General features: G+C 46.4%; 1 protein-coding gene across 3 annotated transcripts in view; it reads left to right on the forward strand.

Annotated features, from left to right (window-relative positions):
- LOC120827567 (septin-9) overlaps positions 1-18,250 on the forward strand; it is a 55,941-nt gene that overhangs the window by 4,253 nt on the left and 33,438 nt on the right. Inside the window, exon 2 of one of the 3 annotated variants that reach the window (XM_040190553.2) lies at positions 4,775-4,837. In XM_040190553.2, coding sequence (XP_040046487.2) covers positions 4,775-4,837 — 63 coding nt within the window. Of the gene's footprint in view, positions 1-4,774; positions 4,838-7,492; positions 8,096-13,906; positions 14,350-18,250 lie in introns of those variants that run through there. The other 2 variants (XM_040190557.2, XM_040190555.2) reach the window with 2 other exon arrangements.

Raw genomic sequence — 18,250 nt, forward strand, 5'->3', positions numbered from 1 at the left:
TGTGTGTTTGGTGTGGTCCTTCCTTAATTAAGAATACATCCCAGGTAAAAAAAAAAAAAAACTTGACTCGCCCTTCAGGCCGTCTTGCCTTCTTTCTTCTTCTTCTTCTTTTTCTATTCATTCACTCCTTTTCTCCCCACCCATCTTTGCGCTCTCACGGGCAGTGTTGTGAAACGTCGTGTTTGCAGCGCGCCCTAAACGCATGTAATGAGGGCCGTAAAAACACAAGGGGACGGATGGGTGAGCGAAGGGAGATGGAGGAGGAAAGGAATTAGGAATGACTTGTGTTAACGTTTTCACTCAGTGGTTTGAATGGATAAATAATTGGGATTATATGATGATTGCCGTGGTAAAAAGCCTCTGTTGCTTTAAAACAACGATAGATGAGGGTGAGGTTTGTTCAGGACAGATTTATGTTTTGATTGAGTCTCTCAAAAGTGGATTGGCAAGTAGTCTGAATTGTGGAGTAGGGACACTGTGCCAACTTCTCAAGCAGAACAAGACAAAGATACAAGAATGAATAAACAATAAGCACAGGGGAACAGGATCAATGCAGTGTGATTGCACAAGCAACTTGTCAGTAGGATTGGTTTAACATATGCGTAATAAAAGGTTTGAAAAATGGCCTGGAAAGAAAAATTAAAAATGTTTAAAAAATTGAGAACATTTAAGGTGTTTTGGAAAAAATAAAATCATGTTTGTATATTTCTATAATCTAAATCATGATCTAAATCTTGACGCAATACAGTGAAATTGTCAATTATGTTGACAGGTGCCTCTATGTTAGTGGACCTATTCAGTCAGTGGCATCACAACCCTGCAAGATGCACCCATAAAAACGCAGGCAGAGTCCGCCCTCTGCCTCCCACACAGGTCCATTAATGTTTCACCCGAGAAAGGTTGAGGTAAAGGAGGACATGCCAATAGCAAGGAAGAAAAGCAAGGAGATCTTTCAACCTGTTACTCAACTAAGAGCCGGCAAGGCCTCCTTGTGCAAACACAAAAATCTCAGGTAGTTGTGTGTGTGAAGTAGACGGAGTGTGCAATATAGTGCGTGTTTTGTAAATAGCTCCACCCTTGTATGTGTGTTCCCTTATTTCTGTGTGTGTGTGTGATAGCTCTTTAAGTGCTGCACCCTCTGCCCTCTTCTTACCTGTCCTATTCACCTGAGACCAATAACTAATCAGTTGACATGTTTATCCAGGCAAATGCACTTGACCGGTCATGTTACTTACACACACAGAAACACGGCAACACGGCGACATTGAGCAGAGCACTTGACATCAATCAGGCGAGGCTCATAGCAAACACACAGGCAGCAACGCATTCACAATGGTCCACAATATGAGTCTCAGCGTTGCTCAAAGTGCATTTTTTTTCCCTCCATATGCTTAAACACTGGGATCATTCATTCCGTGTGTCATGCGTGACCTCTGTTGTACACAGGCCTGTTATAAGGGAAATATGACCTCAAAAGATTACAAATCCCCCTGAGGGGAGAAAAGACATGGATCTTAGTGTCGGAGACATTTATGAAACCTTTTCAAGCAACGTTTTTTTTATGGCTCCAGACAAGACTGAGCAGGTGAGTACACACAAGCGCACTTTTCCAACATACAGTTTAACTTTTCAGGTGTCACTCCTTTGGTTTCTGTTTAAGCTCACTGTGATTGGGTGTTGCATATTGTTCTGCTTTTTATCTGTCAGTACTTTGAACTCCATTTAAAACACACACTTATCGCGTGTCTTAAGTGTCGCATTATATCCCTTTACTGACAAATATCATCTAATCATCACGACTTTGTGGCTTTGTTACGGCGTCTGTAGCGCATTACTTTGCTTCAATGGTAAATTGAGACACCTTGTGTAGTGAGGGTTTGCTGTTTGTGTGTGTGTGTGTGTGTGTGTGTGTGTGTGTCTGTTCATCTCTCACTCTCAAGCTATATTTCCAGCTAGACGAGAGAATAGACAAAGGCATTGTTATAAGATATGTGCACATCTGTCCAACGGCGGTGTCACATGGCTCGTCTCAGATTAATGATTTGCACTTAAATCAGGAAGAGTGGTTGACTCTTTGACTCTTTGACTCTTTGCCTTTTGACAGTTGGAATGTCCCGTTACTGATTTTTTTTAAGTCAATGCTTCCTCTCTGAATCAACACGGAGGCTAGAAGCAGCTCTATCACAGACATTTTCCACAGTTTAAGATCAATACTTTTACTGAAAGATACTACACAACCCCTTTGTCACACAATACAAATGGACACGTACTAGTCTGGTTGTCAGAGGTGGTCAGGGAGCATTACAGTTGGACACATGTCTCCTTGGATAAAGTAGCATGATATGCTGCACAAAATGAGCTTAACTCGTTTTGCATTAGCTCAAACATTCTCAGCGTACTCCAGAAAGGCTCCGATCGAAGTGTCTTCTGCAGATCAGATCAGAATCAGAAGCCATTTATTGCCCTGTAGGTTACACATAGAGGCATTTGACTCCACGATTGATGCAATGTAAAAATACATTTGAGTATAACAAGATAAAAAATATACAAGCAAACATTAAAACAATATGAACAGATAAGATAATCACGTTAAAACACGTGAGTATTTCCATATATTTTCCATGGTAAGTGTCAACTGTCCTGATGGACCGCGGCGTCCTGCCGGAGGGAAGCAGCTCACACAGTCTGCGTCCGGGGTGAGAGGGGTCACCCTCTCTGCAGAGCCAGACGCCGATGGACACTGTTTCATGTTTGTGCTTATTAAATGTGTAGCAGCCAACGCTTCAATCTAATAAAGGCATTGCTCATGTCACTCATTGATGGAACCGTAGACTGTAACACATTACAACGACAGTAACACTGAGAGGTTACCTAATACGTTTCATCTTGTTTTTAAAATAGAGAGCATATACATTTAAGATATTCAGATGTCAGTGGGAATTTACATTCCTGAACCGATCTACTTTGCACAACACATTATTTGACCTCTGCTTTAATATAATAAACATGTTCCAGCTGGCCAATGAAGGCTTGAAGTGTCCGTGATTGTTGGATTTTATTTTCCAGTAAGTTACAGAAGCTTTTAAACACAGTTCTTCCAATCCCAAAGTCAGAAAGGTGGAGTTGGTCTGATGCTGTTCTACTATCTGAGAAGCATTCCTCAAGATAGTTACGGACAGCGTCATATTTCTCACGCTCAAAGAAACAAAGTCAAATGTGGCCTTGATTAGTTTGGTCTTACCTGCTGTAGTTCTCGCCTGACTCGTGGGGCATTGAAATATTAAATATGAAAGTACACATTCCTGGAAACGATCCCAAAATACTTTAGAAAGGGAAGTATATCATCTTGAACAGTAGTTTATTTAATTCACTTTTCTTTCTCTCATTGAACTCTCCCTCTCTTGAAAACCAGTGACAACACAGCCTGAACACCAACATGTTTACTGGCAGTTCTGGCGGAAAGTAAATGTTATGTGGTCGAGCTGATTTGCGGGCAGGAAGCACTTCTAAGAACTTCAAAACAGCCTCTAAAGGAAAAGTGAAGGGATCACCAAAGTCTAAAGGCTTTATTGTGCAGGCATGGGTGAAAATGCGTATCTTTGTTGTAAATCCTTTCAAAGATAAGACCTATCTACTATCGACTATCTACCTACAACGCCAGCCTCCCTGTTTGGCTCGGCCTCTGCATGTGCAATCGCTTGTGTTTCAGCAGAACTGAACACACACACACACACACACACACACACACACGCAAACCACGCTGATCACTGCGAGATTACCCCGAGCAGACCAGCCAGCTGAGAGGAAAAGGCATTCCTCCGGACACCAAAGCAGCCGGCGTCACGGAATGAGGACACGGACCAGTCGGTTTAGGAAAAGACTGTAGTGGACAATCACCAGGACCTTTGTGTTTAACTGAAACAGCATCGGGCGCCTCGGGTCATCGCAGTGACCGATCTGTCCGCCTCTTATCCCCAGTCTGCTTCCTGCAATTGTCACTCCTTTAAAAAAAAAAAAAGACAAAATCAATACTAGATTTGCACATTTCCCTCATTATCCCAACTTTTATTGCACTTTACTGGGATCAGCACTGGCCCTAGTTACGGTAAATGACCTGTTGTCTTTATTATTGCTTTGGATCTGTGCTTTCCTTTGAATTTCCCCATTTAAAAAATACATTGTCTCTGATCGTCACTTATGTGTAACACCGCCTGTCAAAGTCCCATGCTGATATTTATTGGTTCTCCCTCAGCTCGTTTACTTTACCAATGTGCAAATCAATTTGACTGAACACGCACGAAAAGGGTTTTATGGAGGAGTTCCTACACTGTGTGCCCTGCTCTTGTATTTAATATCCTACATTCTTAAACTCATATTCTCATATATACTGAATTTTGTCCCGGTTATTTCCACATAAACCTCACACTTCCAAAAATATAAAACAAACCACACATTAAATTGCTTTCCTTCAGTAACCAAATGGCAGTTCCTTGATGGTCTTGAAGTAATAATAGCAATCTTTCAAATATCTGCAGTTTTTTTTTTCCACTAGTCAACTTTCGATTTTTTGGCCTTGAGGAGAATGTGATGTAATCGTTTTCCATGTGGTGCTTATGCGTGTTTTGTTTCATTAAGTCCAGAGTTCAAAAAACAAACCTGCCACTCAGGCAGGTCCTTTATCCTAAAAGTATTTATCAGAAACTACGTGACAGCACTTTTGTTTTTTTTACTTTCCTTGAGATGTCATGAGCTTTCCCTTTTCCTCCTTTCACAGGAAGATCGGCCAGCGTTCGGACAAGGAGAACAGAGAGAGAGGGATCTGGCATCACCAGTCCCAGTAAGTAGACTGCACCCCCCCCCCGACATGCATACGTAGTGCAAACGTGCATTCGGTGGATACCTGGAGCGCTGTCCACTGACACATCTATTTGCATGCATGCATCCAGATGTGTGGATTTTTTCTTTTTGTAAATCCTGCACTCCCTTCACCGGCTTCCACGAATCCCTCAGTGTTCCTTTAAAGTACTGAGTAAGTCTGTGTCCTTGACCGTTAGCAGAGGGCCGCGTTGAGGGCGGAGCAGGCCCCCCTTCCTGCCCAGATAGCAGCTGATAGCAGGTGAACATGAGATCGCAGACGCAGGGATAAAGACAGCTTTGGAGACACACGGGTGGCACGCTGTGGCAAACAAAACAAAATACATTCTTTCTTCTTTTGTCTGCTTGCTGGAAGGTGTGCGCTTTTGGTATCCACAGAAGACACAATCGTTAGTTGAAACCCATCAAAAGAATTCATTTTTGCAAAAAAACTCCACATTTTGTTTATTTGATAATGATATCTCCCTTCAGGGTTTTAATATATAGCACCCTTCCACCAACACCACCAAATTAAGTAATTCTGTGTGTCTGCGTATGGCTTGTATTGGCCCCGTCGGCTGAATCTGTGCCTGCGGTTCACCACCCATTAGCACATAGAGAGGAGGAAGAGGGACGAGAAGAGCACACACCCACCATGCGAGGAGCCGAGTGTCTACCTGCGGTGGATTGTTTCTTTGCGGCATGCAGGCTATGACTTGCAGAATGAGGTCATTTCCTTTACGGTTCATCACAACATTTTAACCAAAAGGCATAAACATGCAACATCCCCATTGGTGATTGGTTTGTGCTAGAACATCGCATTTGTGAGACCAGGCAGCAGGCACTTTGTGACAGCGCATGGTGCTCGCCCTGCTAGGCCCTACTATGACAACCTAAGTCATACATATAAATACATCCTTATTTTACTGATCTGATTTTACACATAATTCTAAAACATGCTTTGCAAAAAGTGTTAAAATCTGTTAAATTCTTCCCTTTAAATTGTTGCCAGCTGAATTGATTTCTTCCAGTTCTTGAGCTGCTCTGTGAAGCAGGCGGATAGACGGGCAATAAGTGAGCAGATCCACACACACACACACACACACACACACACACACACACACACACACACACACACACACACACACACACACACACACACACACACACACACACAAGCACGAAAGCATACTGACAGACAGAAACACACACAAATGTGGATACGCATAAGCGCATATGTACACACATGCAGATTGTTGAGAAGAGCTTAAGGGTCAGGATAAGGCCTCGTTTGTCGGCACCCGCCCCCCACCTTCCCTGCGTTGAATGCCGTCGCCACAGGGTGTGTGTGTGTGTGTGTGTGTGTGTGTTGAGGGAGATGCTCCATTCACAACATCTGCCAACAGGGCAGATTTATGTGCCAGCAGGCGGGTGTTTGGGAGGATGCTTTAACTGTAACCTCAACCCATGACACACACACACACACACACACACACACACACACACACACACACAAAGGTCCTCCCAACACTGCCCCTATTGTTGATCTCTGTGTGGTTAATTCCCATTGGGCAGTCAGCAGATCCCGCTCGATTGGTCACACACAACTAGTGCCGATCCCAGTCAGAGGTGTGCATGTTTACAAGGTCACAAAGTCCTATAGAGTGATGAAAGTATATTAAAATGATTAATATTGTAACATTTCATATGGACACAGCAAGCTACACTTATATTTAATTTAATTATTTTTTATCCTCAACAAGAAAGATGTTTTGTTTATATGTTTCAACCTTTTTTATCTTATCTGTTGCTTAAAGTGATTCTGCAATATTATGAATTGAATTTACACAGTATTTAATAAACTGGATTGAGTGAGTGCTCCCAGCTTCTCTCATCTCTCATCGCTTCGTTGGGAAGCACATTTTCAGGTCCGACCACCTGATGGGTTCTCCCTCCATGCACCTCCTGATGGCTTTGTTAACTGTGTGCTCTGTACTTATGGCAACTTGCAGGCAATCAGAGTTCCACGGTTTGGCCATTTGGGACCGCCAGTGTGCACGTTTCCCTTAATGTTATCGCCCGTGCACAGAAACCAGGCAGCTGGGTTCAATGAAAGAATGAATGAACACATGACGAGAGACGGGTGAATGAAAGAAAAACAAACACGCACACCCGCACTAGCTGCTAACAGGAATACACAAACGAGCTGCACAGGCGGATCGGCGTGCAACACACAAAGGCTCTGGAGTGTTGCACAAGACGTCGGACTGACATGCCCGAGTGTGTTTGATCTCTCTATCAGAGCTCAGACGCTCGCCCCGTGGCCTCCGACCCCCGGCTCAGTGTGAGATACGTGCCAAAGGTCGAAGGTCACCAGAGTTTCCTGAACGCAGGGACGCAGTCCTGGCAACATTTCAGAGCGGAGGGCTGCGGTTTCTTTTACTTTCTCACTCTCGCCGTCATTTTTCCACCACACTGCCTCTCCTCCGGAGCCTTGAAAACACTTTAAGGACATGTGTTTTGATAGCAGAGTCCCCGCTTTGATTCCACCGTGTATTGTTTTTGCATGTCGGTATTATTTCAACAGGCTCTCATCCTTCCGCACGTCTGCAAAGAGCTGTGCCCAATTCCTAAAGACGTCTAGACGTAGTTCCAGGAATGTTTTCTCCCCCGTTTGACAAGTTTGCTGTTGGTATCAAATCCATCTAGGCCTCACACTCACGAGCAGCAGCAGGAGTGAGTAAGGCAGAAGTGTCTGCAAGTCCAGCAGGTTATTTTAGTCTGCAAGGAGCACGTCCGAGTCACATGGCGGAGCTAATGGTTTCTATTTTCAAGATACAAAGCCGCTTCAGTCTTCTGGTCTCCTCGGAGGAAAGAGAGGGTAAGAGAGAAAGAGGGAGAGAGAGAAAGAGAAAGAAAAAGAGAGAGTCGCAAGTTCAACATATGATAAGCACATGGCGATGTCGTAATTCTGAATTCATTAGCGAGACACACTGAAGGAATCAAACGGGGCGAGAGGGAGGGTGGACAGAGAGCCCGCAAGGAAAGAGCGAGAGCAAGAAGAGGAGGAAGAGGAACAGGAGGGAGAGAGAGAGAGAGGGGAGAGAAAGGGAAGCCCAAAAAAAGAAAGCGAGAAGGAGGGAGAGAGGGAGGGAGGGAGAAAGAGCGTGGAGTCAAAGAGCAGACACTGCATGTGGCTGTGGTGGGAGTGAGCTGGTTATGGAGGGGGACAAATTCTCAGGTAAGACAAACTCTCGGCCCGTATGCGTCTGTTCTGAATGGAAAACCAAGTGCAACTTCAGGTTCTTCGATCAGCGTTTTTTTCTTGTGATCGGGTGTCTGTTCTGTCAGAGCCGGCCTCTATTTTCCCCTCCGTGGTATTTTCCACTCTCTCATTCTGTCCTGTTTGCTGACTGCATGTTTTCTTTGGGGTTTTGGAGCTCGGAGCTCTGCAGGACTTTTGTGCAGCAGCTCGGCGGCGTGTCTGTCTCTGTCTGTCTCGTGGACGTTGCGTTTGCAGGCTTTTCTCTCTCTGTTTGTGCCCACCGTCTCCTACCCCCTCACTCACATCGTTTCCAGTTAAAGGTTTTTGTCATTAGAGGTTGTCGCTCAGTTACCTCCTCTTTTCCAATCCCGTCTCCGTCTGCTTGAGATTTGTCGTCATTAAAGGGTTGATTTGTGGTGAAGCGACACAGAAAAGGGCCCTTATGTCAAAGACATTTTTCTCCTTTTTACTCCATCTGCATTTTCCCATTCTTCTTTGGTGTGAAGACAGGAAAGAGCTCTGTTTGAACAGTACTACTCTTGTCCCTTGTGGCTGTGTTCCCGAGTCAGCCATCAGTCACATACTGCTTCGGTTTACTAGTAAGCTGGAGTAGAAATTCTTACTTTCCCCCAAATTCCCTTCTGACATTGTTGCTGCTGGATCCTATAAATAGGATTTTAAGACTTGGTCTGTGTGTGTGTGTGTGTGTGTGTGTGTGTGTGTGTGTGTTTAGGTGGGTTGTACATTATGCTAAAGTCATTAGTGAGGCAATGCTGTCTGCTCCTTAATGGTATTTTTACAAGCGTTAGTGTGTGTTGTTAAAAAGGTCATTGCCGTGGAAATGGCACAAGCGGTGCCTCGGGCCTCTGGTGCGCGCTTGTGACCTAGCGTAGCTCGTAGCACCTCCACGGTGTGGGAAATGGGGACGCAGGTGAGATCATTGTCAAGTGTGTGATGGAGGAATTGCCCTCTCTCTCTCTCTCTCTCTCTCTCTCTCTCTCTCTCTCTCTCTCTCTCCCCTGTTGTGGCCTCCAGGTGCTTCCTCCAGGGAAGAACAGCGTACTTTGTGTATCTTTCTGTTTAAAGTCGACATTTGCTGGATAAAATCTGCATTTACACTTACTGGTTAGTAGTGTGATTGTCTGTGGGCCTTCAGTATGATGTGTGCACACAAAGAAGTGCTACGACTGGGTACAAAACATTTGGGCATGATTAAAGGCAAAAATATATTTCCATCCAGTCCTTTTACCGTGGCCAAAATAACTGTGCTATTTCCATTGAAGGAAAAACATCACGGACGGAGCAATTTCTCTGAACGTCAATTAGTGACACCGATGGGCTCAGAATATCGTTGCTCATACGGATGCTGAAGAGTGCTGGATATTCAAAATAGTGTGTTATTGGTTACAGCGAAAGCAGCAGGGATGTACGACAGTCTGCATATTGCAAATAAAACTAAATAATAACAAAGTAGAGCCGTCCTCCTCCTGCGCTCTATTGGCTTCTGCTTGCTAACATCACATGTTATACATCACAGAGAGCCCCACTCCCGTGTTATATTGACTTGTGTCCATATGGCAAAAAAAATAAAAATCAATTTAGTTCACGTCTCGCCAATTCTCCTCCCCCCTCTGGTGTGGATGCTTACGTGCAAGGGTGCCTTTGTTTCCTGTGTTCTCTTCCCACATGAATCAGCAGGGGTGACGCTTCCCAGCGGAAGCCGTCCATCAGCCACGCAGAGACGCAGAATGGAGCGTACAGAGGGTGACGCATCCACATTCATTCCAGTCGCAGCGCGCTCATCCGATGATGTCACACGGGAGAGTGTGTGACGCGGCTCGGACTCCTGACTTATAGAGCGGCTTCAGTGAGGCCGTTCAAGCTTCTTTTTTTTTTTTTATCTTTGCTGAACTTTGAGTCAAATGCAATGTACGCTTCGCCCACCAGGTTGAGGTGCTGAGTTGAGTTGAAACTTTCCCTCTCTGTTGGGAACACTTGCACAGGAGAGCACGTGCTATTTTGGGGTGAGCTGTTAAAAAAAAAAGAGCCACTATAGTTTAATGGGGAATTGCATTGAAGGGAATTGCGTCCGTGTTGCTTCACGATTGGGGTTGTTGGGTGAGTTGCCCCGGCAACGTGCTGAGTAAAACAATACGTGCGGTACAGCCACAGCGACGAGGACGGCAGCCACAGCGTAGCATTGTTAAAACGTACTAAACAGTGCTGTTAGATGATAGAGAGATCTGTGCCGGAGGGCAGCTGCTCTATCAAGAGCGAGGGATCATATGCACACACACGCACACACATGTGAGCAGCAGCATGTGTGCAGACAGTTGAAACACTCACACGAGTACACAGTCACGCTGCAAAGAAAAGCACTGAGCAAAGGCAAATTTAAGGGGAGGTATGTGTGTGTGTGTGTGTGTGTGTGTGTGTGTGTGTGTGTGTGTGTGTACAGGTCGGCCATGTTTCCAACAGGTGCTGTATATGATTAAAGTTAGCAGAGCTCGGCTGGGTGCTGCTGTTTAACATTTAGTTAAGAACAGCTGCTGTCGCTGCAGCTGTGCATACGCTCTAGCTGTTTCCTCATGTGGGCTCTGGGGCTTCGCAAGGGTTGTTTGTGTTTGTGTGTAATATTGTGAAAATGTCTCACCTGCTCCATATGTATCTTTAGTGCACACTTCAGCTGTGCAAGTTTGATCATTTTTGAAAGAACTACGATCCAGCTGGGAGCACTGTGCTGTACTGAGAGCCCGGCGCTTTTCTGGTTACTGTTTACACCACCAGTGCTGCGGACTCCATTAGTCATACTCTCTGTCTGTGTCTCCCCGTTGCTTTCTCAAACTTCCCGGCTTGCTCAACTGCAGCTGGCTCACCTTTCCCCACCGTTCACGTTTTGTCCATCTTTCCCTCCCTCTTGAGCCAGGTAGAGATGTTTGTTATGTAAGTTGCCATGTAAACAGAGCTGCAGCAACTGGCCAGCCACGTCCAAAGTACACACTTGTGTGAAGTTAAACACACAGATTCAATGCACACACTCAACCAGCGCTCAACACGCACAGATTTGGCCTCGTTCAGATGGCTTATTTGCCTCATGGGTAAGTTTGTAGGCCAACAAAGCTTTTGCTGTTTTAGGATGAGCTTGGCAGGATGCTGAGGTTTCCTCTGTAGCAGATACTGGCAATGTTTAAAATATAAAGAACTGTCTAGACCTCACATGACCTGAAAAGAATCATTGCTTAAAATGTAAAACTGGATCCCTGGAGCCCGCTGCCCAGTGTGTGTCTGTGTGGATGATCAACATCCAGCTGTTCCTGCACCTCAGTCTCTCCGTCCACAGGCCTGGGCTGGTCTGCAGGGGTGGAGGTGGGGGGGCTGCAATCTTGTGGCCCCGTTGGTGTGGACCCGTTGGTACACAGATGGACCCCTGTTGCCCTGGCATTGCCCAAGCAACTGCCACGCCGGCTGGGCATCCGTTTATAGAAGTTATCCTCTTCTCCTCCCACTCTGCTCCTCTCATTTTTCAGCTCTCTCACGAGGGGCAGAACCCACTTTAGGGTGGTGTTGGTGGTCTGGGTTGCTTTAAACAGTAAGCGGCTGTCTCTATTCCTCTTAGTCTGTATGAAGTGCAACATAACACCGTGCAGCTGCCTGTTCAGATACAATACAATACACTAATGTAAAGGAAGCCTGACGGCCTAAGAGATTCCTTATTAATGGACAAAAGTCATTTGTACGGTCACGACTGCATTACTCCTAGAAACTAGTCTGTGGGCAGCGGTGACAAAGCAGCATTTCGTTTTTTAGAAGTTGTGGTAAGGAAGGTGGGTGTGGAATTCACACCTTGAGAAGCAAAAGACGTCATTGACCTTGAATTAACTTTCACAGCCTCGAAAACATTTACGCCATTGCACACTGGGGGGCTTATGTTCTGCTAATGGAAGATTGAAGTGATTTTCAGAGCAGCGCATTGCATTACATGCGGCATCACGATGACGGCGGTGATGTGAATGGACTTCTCACAGATCAGGGTGCAAAACACCACAGTTGTTACAGCAGATCGAATTAGCGCCGTCCGGGCCTGCTTGGACTTGCAAGGATACGCAGCGGAAGGAAGTGTGCCTTTTCTATGTGTGTGGGTTTTTTAGTAAAAGGGAAAGGCGTAGATTTCATGCATGTGCTGCTTACTGGAGTGTGTGCATGTTCATAAATCCTTCGTCTGTGTGTGTGTGTGTGTGTCTGCATGCATCTGATTTAGTGTGTGCCAGGGTGCGTAAGAATCTGGCACACGCGTGTTGGGCAGGACTCACCGTGTGGGTGGAGGGTGTGTCCGGCCGCGGGATTCTCTCCATGTCTATACTGTCGTCTATTTCCAGATCACATTACTGTATGCTGGTGATTTATGTATAGGAGTAACAGGGCCCCCTGCTGGAGAAGGTCATGCAGTGTCACATATCGTGGCGTTCAGAAATCGTGAATATGCTCAAATAATATAGCTGTTATCTGCGTGAGCCAAATGGTGGAGTCGGACCACCCAGCCAGCTACATGAAACGTTTTGAAACTGTACTGGCTTTTAAAAATGTCCGGCACAGGTCCAGTTTTCATGCCAGAAATATTTTGTGAAGATTACAGTTTTCTCTGACTTTATTGTGGGTTACGGGCTTTTTGCGTGGTCCAACTGTGGGGAAATGTGGTGTAAGATTTAGATCAGATTGCAGGTTTCGGTGCAGTAAAGCCTCAGATTTGTTTTTAAATCAATGTGTTGGTGCATGTTTGTGGATTCGCGCACATCTGTGTTTATGATTGGTAAACATGCCTAAATCAACAGAAAACGCAAACCTCTATTCCAATGTAAGCAACAAATTGGCAGTAAGCGTACCGGACATGCAGGATTTAGGTCCTAAAGAGAAATCACACGTGGGACGACTATTATATATTTTTTTCGGTCGCTTTAGAGCCGGATGGATTTATTACAGCTGAAATCCAAAGGATTTTCCATTGTGTATCTTCTCATTTTTTTCCTGCGTTGTTGCTATCTCTCAGAGAACACACACTGCTATGTTAGCACTTACTGCTCAATACTAACTGGTTCATTTTAGCAGAGAGACCAGCAGCAGTGGCCTGCGGCCGGTGGAGGTTGAATATGCTTCATTTGCCTTCGGGGGGCCGCTTCTCCCCGCCTGCAGGAGGGCCGGGTAAAGAGAAATAAGTTCCTTTGCGACAGAGTCTACTGTGAGACGGCAGCGTCTACATTGTAGTCAGAATAGATTTACTTGTGCATCATCATCTTTACCAGGATAAGTTCATCTCGCAATGCCTCAGGCCTCCCCTCCCACAACACGAGCACAGAGCCCCATTCACATGGTCATTAAGTCATTAGGCAACTTATTTATTGATGTCTGCCTCCGGAGCGACTGAGCATGTCAGGCGACCTCCTGTGTGAGCCTGTCCTGACCATATTAGTCCACACTATGATTCTGTCTCACTCTGGATTTACTTCACCATCTGCTGTGACTTTTCACTCCACCCCTGTAAACATCTGCTTGGATGGAGACTTTTTTTTTCTTCTGTGTGACTTTATGGACTTGCACTAATTTATGTGCTTAATATTATGTTAAGCGAGAGTGAGTGCGGCTTTTACAAAAACCTCACAGTTAGTCCGTGTGTTTCGAGAGTGTCAGTCATGTGATCGGGCCTGCAGGAAGTGCGATTGAATGTTTTTACTTCGACCAGGCCAGTCAAAAACGAGCGCTTTCACAGAAAGGAACCAGTCTGCGAGGAAGGCTGCAGAAGGGGAGGGAGGTATGGAGGGAAGGAGAAAAGGGGGGAGGGAAGACAGAGCTAGATAGAGAGAGGGAGAGAGAGGGAGGGTGGGGGGTTGTCATCGTTGGCTCATTCCAAGCTCTGGACGTTGAGAAGGAGAAGAGAAGAACAATTTGCTGCTTTAGGAAGGAGAGGAGAGGTAGAGAGAGGCTTTGGATCAGTGAGCGCTCAACTCCCCCCCCCCCCCCCCCTCCTCCTCCCTCTCTCTCTCTTGCATGGGCTCCTAATTTGGGATTTGTTTAAAAGCAGGACTGCGCCTCAAGAAGACTTTTTCCTTGCCGGGGGAAAGGGAACCCGGCTCCCTCTCTCTCGCATTCAGACGCACCCTCACACACTCACTCGCTCCCCGAAATGTCTGATTCCACTGTCAACGCGCACTTGGAAGGGATCATATCAGACTTTGAAGGTTAGTTTCGCTCCGTCTCGAGCTCTGCCGTTCACTTTTGTTCTCCTTGTGACCCCGGGGGAGCGAGGCGCTCTTCAGCCCTGCCATGAGGACACTGTTGATGGTTTCCACATGTGCGATTGACAGCGAGCGGATCTGGGAAAGGACACGGCGAGCGCGAAGGTCTCGTTGGCGTCAGGCGGTGAGCTGTGGGGACGTTGAAAGGCAAATGGTGCTAAGAGCTGTTACTTCATTACGTCACTTACACTTTTGTTGTGATGGATGTTTTGTGTGTGTGTGTGTGTGTCAGAGAGAGAAACGGTGCATGCAGAAAAAGTTGTGCGGCTGATTCAGCCTCTCTGAAGGAGCGACCTGCGTGACCTGTACCCCCGAGCTCCCGGGAGACGGCAACCGACCATACGGCTGTGAGGGGAACACCTGGCACCCCCCCACCCCCCTCCTCCCCCTCTCTCCCTCCCTCTTCCTTTTCATCTCTCTGCCCCTGGCCCACAGATTCCCCCTTGTCATCCCTCTCCTCCCACTCGTCCTCCTCCTCTTCGCCCAACGGCCGTGCCTCCTCTTTCCTCTGTCATCGGTTCGTCCGTCCTCGGCGGAGGAGGGTGGATGGGGGTTGGTTGACAGGCATGACACACCCCCTCTGAACCCTTCCGCCCCCCCCCCCCTCCGGGCCCTCTCAAACTGTCTACCTGACTATCTCTGTCCTGTCTGCCACACACACATAGCCATTAGGAACGCATCCGCACTTGTCCGGAGCGGCTGCTCTGTCGAAACCAGTTAGCTGGTGGTATGTGTTGTGAATCTCTCACTCTGCCCTTTTTGGGGTCTTTCAAGCACCGGCTTACGCAGTGAAACGGAGCAGAAAGAAGAGCGGCCGAGAAAGTGGGCTTTAACCATGTGGCTGCGAGTCATGCCTTTAGACGGGCGACCGCTCCGGCACAAAGGGTGGCTGTTGTGATTGTCCATGGTGTGCGTTGCCCTCGGTTGGGCAGAGTGGTAAAACCTTTGCGTCACATTGCGTTAGTCACCGCCGTGCGCCTGATGTACGACCCCGTGTGGCTCAGGGGCCGGGCACCGCAGCAGCTTGATAAGAATCAGGGTGAGAAAGTACACTTCTTGCCTTAAAGTAAAATATTAGCTCTTTAAAATCTGCTATATTGATATTCGACACTGTAAAATAGTTGAACTACTTTTGAAAAGATGACATCATCCAACTCTGCTCCTATGAGGCTATCTGCAAAAAGCATTTGTATAAACAAATTCACAAATGTTAAATTAGTTACTATTATGAGTCATGTCATGATCAATTAAATATCACTCAGTCGTCCTCCTACAAGAATTTGTTTGTAATTTTTGTCAACCAGTTTTCATGACAGCTGGTTTTAAGGAAAGGCTATTTAAGTATTAATATGAGTAACCACATAACTGAATAAAACACACCCTTTGTTATTGCACTATGCTAAAGGCTATTACTGCTAGCACTGCCTTACTTGGTCTGGTATGACGAGGAGCTGTGGCTACACACTTTTAAATGCGTACCGCCGTAAAGTGTCGGTTCACTGACTTTAGGACTTCTGTGCTTTTAATCATTTGAGCTCTCGAATGCTGCTACTGTAAACTTTTCAGTTGATTTGTGGATGAAGGAGAGAGGTTTGGTCGTGCACCAGTGGGTCCGTTGGCTGATTGCGATTGGGGTTTCTATGTCCTGAGCTGATGACGCCGGCGAGGGACCGGAGGAGACAGAGGACGGGGTTTGGTTGCCCACGAGGCGGATGACCTCAGCCGGGGTTTCAACCACACACACTGACTCAGATAATTGACCGGGCCACTGGCTCAGAATGAACACACACACACACATTCATACAGTGTCACTTTTACAGCCGGTCGCCTCTGGTTTTTCCCTCTTAATTTAGTCATATCTGGTGAAGCGTTACGCAAGGTTTGCAGGATATTTGGTTTATGTTCAATTCATTGTCCCGCAAGAGAACGCGAGCGCGGCCGCCGATGCCAGTCGCTATGTTCCCGTCTTCCTCTCTGCCTGTCTACGCCGCAAAGGGCATTGGCTGGTCCAGTGAAAGGAAATTCCACAGGAGTTGCTTTCTGTTGTTGGTTAAAATGTCGGGGCAGGCAGTGTAGGAGTGAATCCGAGCACAGTGTTTTTATTATTTACAAAGGGGCCACATGAAGCGTTTGACTCTGAAACATTGAGTAAAAAAAAGAAAAACCTCTTCATGGGAACTGCCACTTAGCTGTGGTGTGGGATTTTTTTCAGGAACTCCGCAGAGTTAGTTTTGCGCTCCGTTACCCAGAATACACTGTAACTGTGCTATTAAGAAGCTTTGGGGTATTTATTTCTTTTTTGCCCAAGAACAGGCTATTAACAGACTGTTTACTGTGAAGGTTTGAGGTCAGTCTTGTGACTAAACGCCACGAGGAGCCTCGCAGACGTGCTTTCAGCTCTGGCGTTAGAAGGAGGAAGTGTCTCCTGACGGAGGCTGATGATGGTCTCCATCCTTATCGGCGTTATCAGGACGATCCACGCTCACCAGCTCGGACAGGTTTCCTGCGTCAGAGCTGCTGGGAAGCACTGCGGGTCACTCTGAGGTAGAGTGAACACTGCAGATCTTTGTTGGGATTCAAAGCTACTGCTGTTTTTCTCACCGGTGGACACGCAGAGTGAAATCTGCACGGATGCCAAAGACCAGGCGAGACCCCCGGAGTTAACGACGGGCTCCGCGCTACGGCTAAAAACCCACCGCCCGCGTTGAAAGGTTTTCTTTTGTGCGTTGAGTTGATCGGGCTTCTGCAGGGGATGGAAAGAAAAACTTTGAAAACTGTGGCAGACACTTCCAGGAGAGAACGTTGGGCCTTGAGAATATATTTAAGGGCCAAATGCTCTTATTCTGCACTTTTAGGGGGCCGTAGTTAAGGAGAGAACCTTTCTACAGAAAGGGAGTGATCAACACGTCAGACTGGCCATTATTGCAAAATGTTTGACTCACATCCTGGTCCTGGGTTCCTTGTTCCCACGGTAACAGTGCACACGGTTCATTGAGCAGCTGTTTTTTGGGGGGTCTGTATCTCTTTACAGTGATGCCAAACAAACCTCGGTTAACTTGCTGAGGAGTTGGAGACATCATCTAACACTTTGCTGTCCTCAACTGTTGATTCTTTTCCCACTACACACAAATATTGTCCCGGAAATCGTCCCGGTCACCAGTTCACTCGCTGACAAAGTCATTACTCACCCTTCCTCGCGACCGCAATCCTGTCCTTTACCACTTTGGATGTGAACAGTGGGGAATGTCGCATATGCATAAGCAGTAACATAAGAGTAGTGAGAAAATGAATAAACTGTGAGGCTTGTAATGCAAAATAAAAATGACCAACAGTGATGCTGTATTACATGTATGTTAAGGTCATTTAAAACTGGCAAAATGTTGGACTATATGTTGTATGCTTGGCTGCAATGTCTTCCTTATTTGGCAGTTCAGTCCAGAGAAGCAGCAGCTTGGAGACACCAAATGGTTTTATCCTCGACAAAAAACACACATCTGTACGGCTATTCCTCTTTTTTTTTTAAATGCAAATAACGGATGGAGGGTTATTAACGTGTGACCTCCCCATCTACCGTCATTCACACACACACGCACATCCCAGAATGCAGTGCGGTGCGACGTCAACAGAGGCAAAGAGTTTGGGTTCAACCCGGACCGACTGAGCTGCGTTTAAACACACACACATAGAGAGAGAGAGAGAGGGAAGCGTAACGGACGGGGTCTCTGAGCAACGCACCTCATGAACAGTACATGCAATGTTCATTAAAGGCTGAACGGGGGAAATTAGACAAACCATTCCTGGTTAATTTCCTGTCTATATAAACATCCTTATGTCGAAGGCCTTT

This window comes from Gasterosteus aculeatus, chromosome 11 (genome assembly GCF_964276395.1).
Source record: "Gasterosteus aculeatus chromosome 11, fGasAcu3.hap1.1, whole genome shotgun sequence".
NCBI classification, from domain to species: Eukaryota; Metazoa; Chordata; class Actinopteri; order Perciformes; family Gasterosteidae; genus Gasterosteus; species Gasterosteus aculeatus.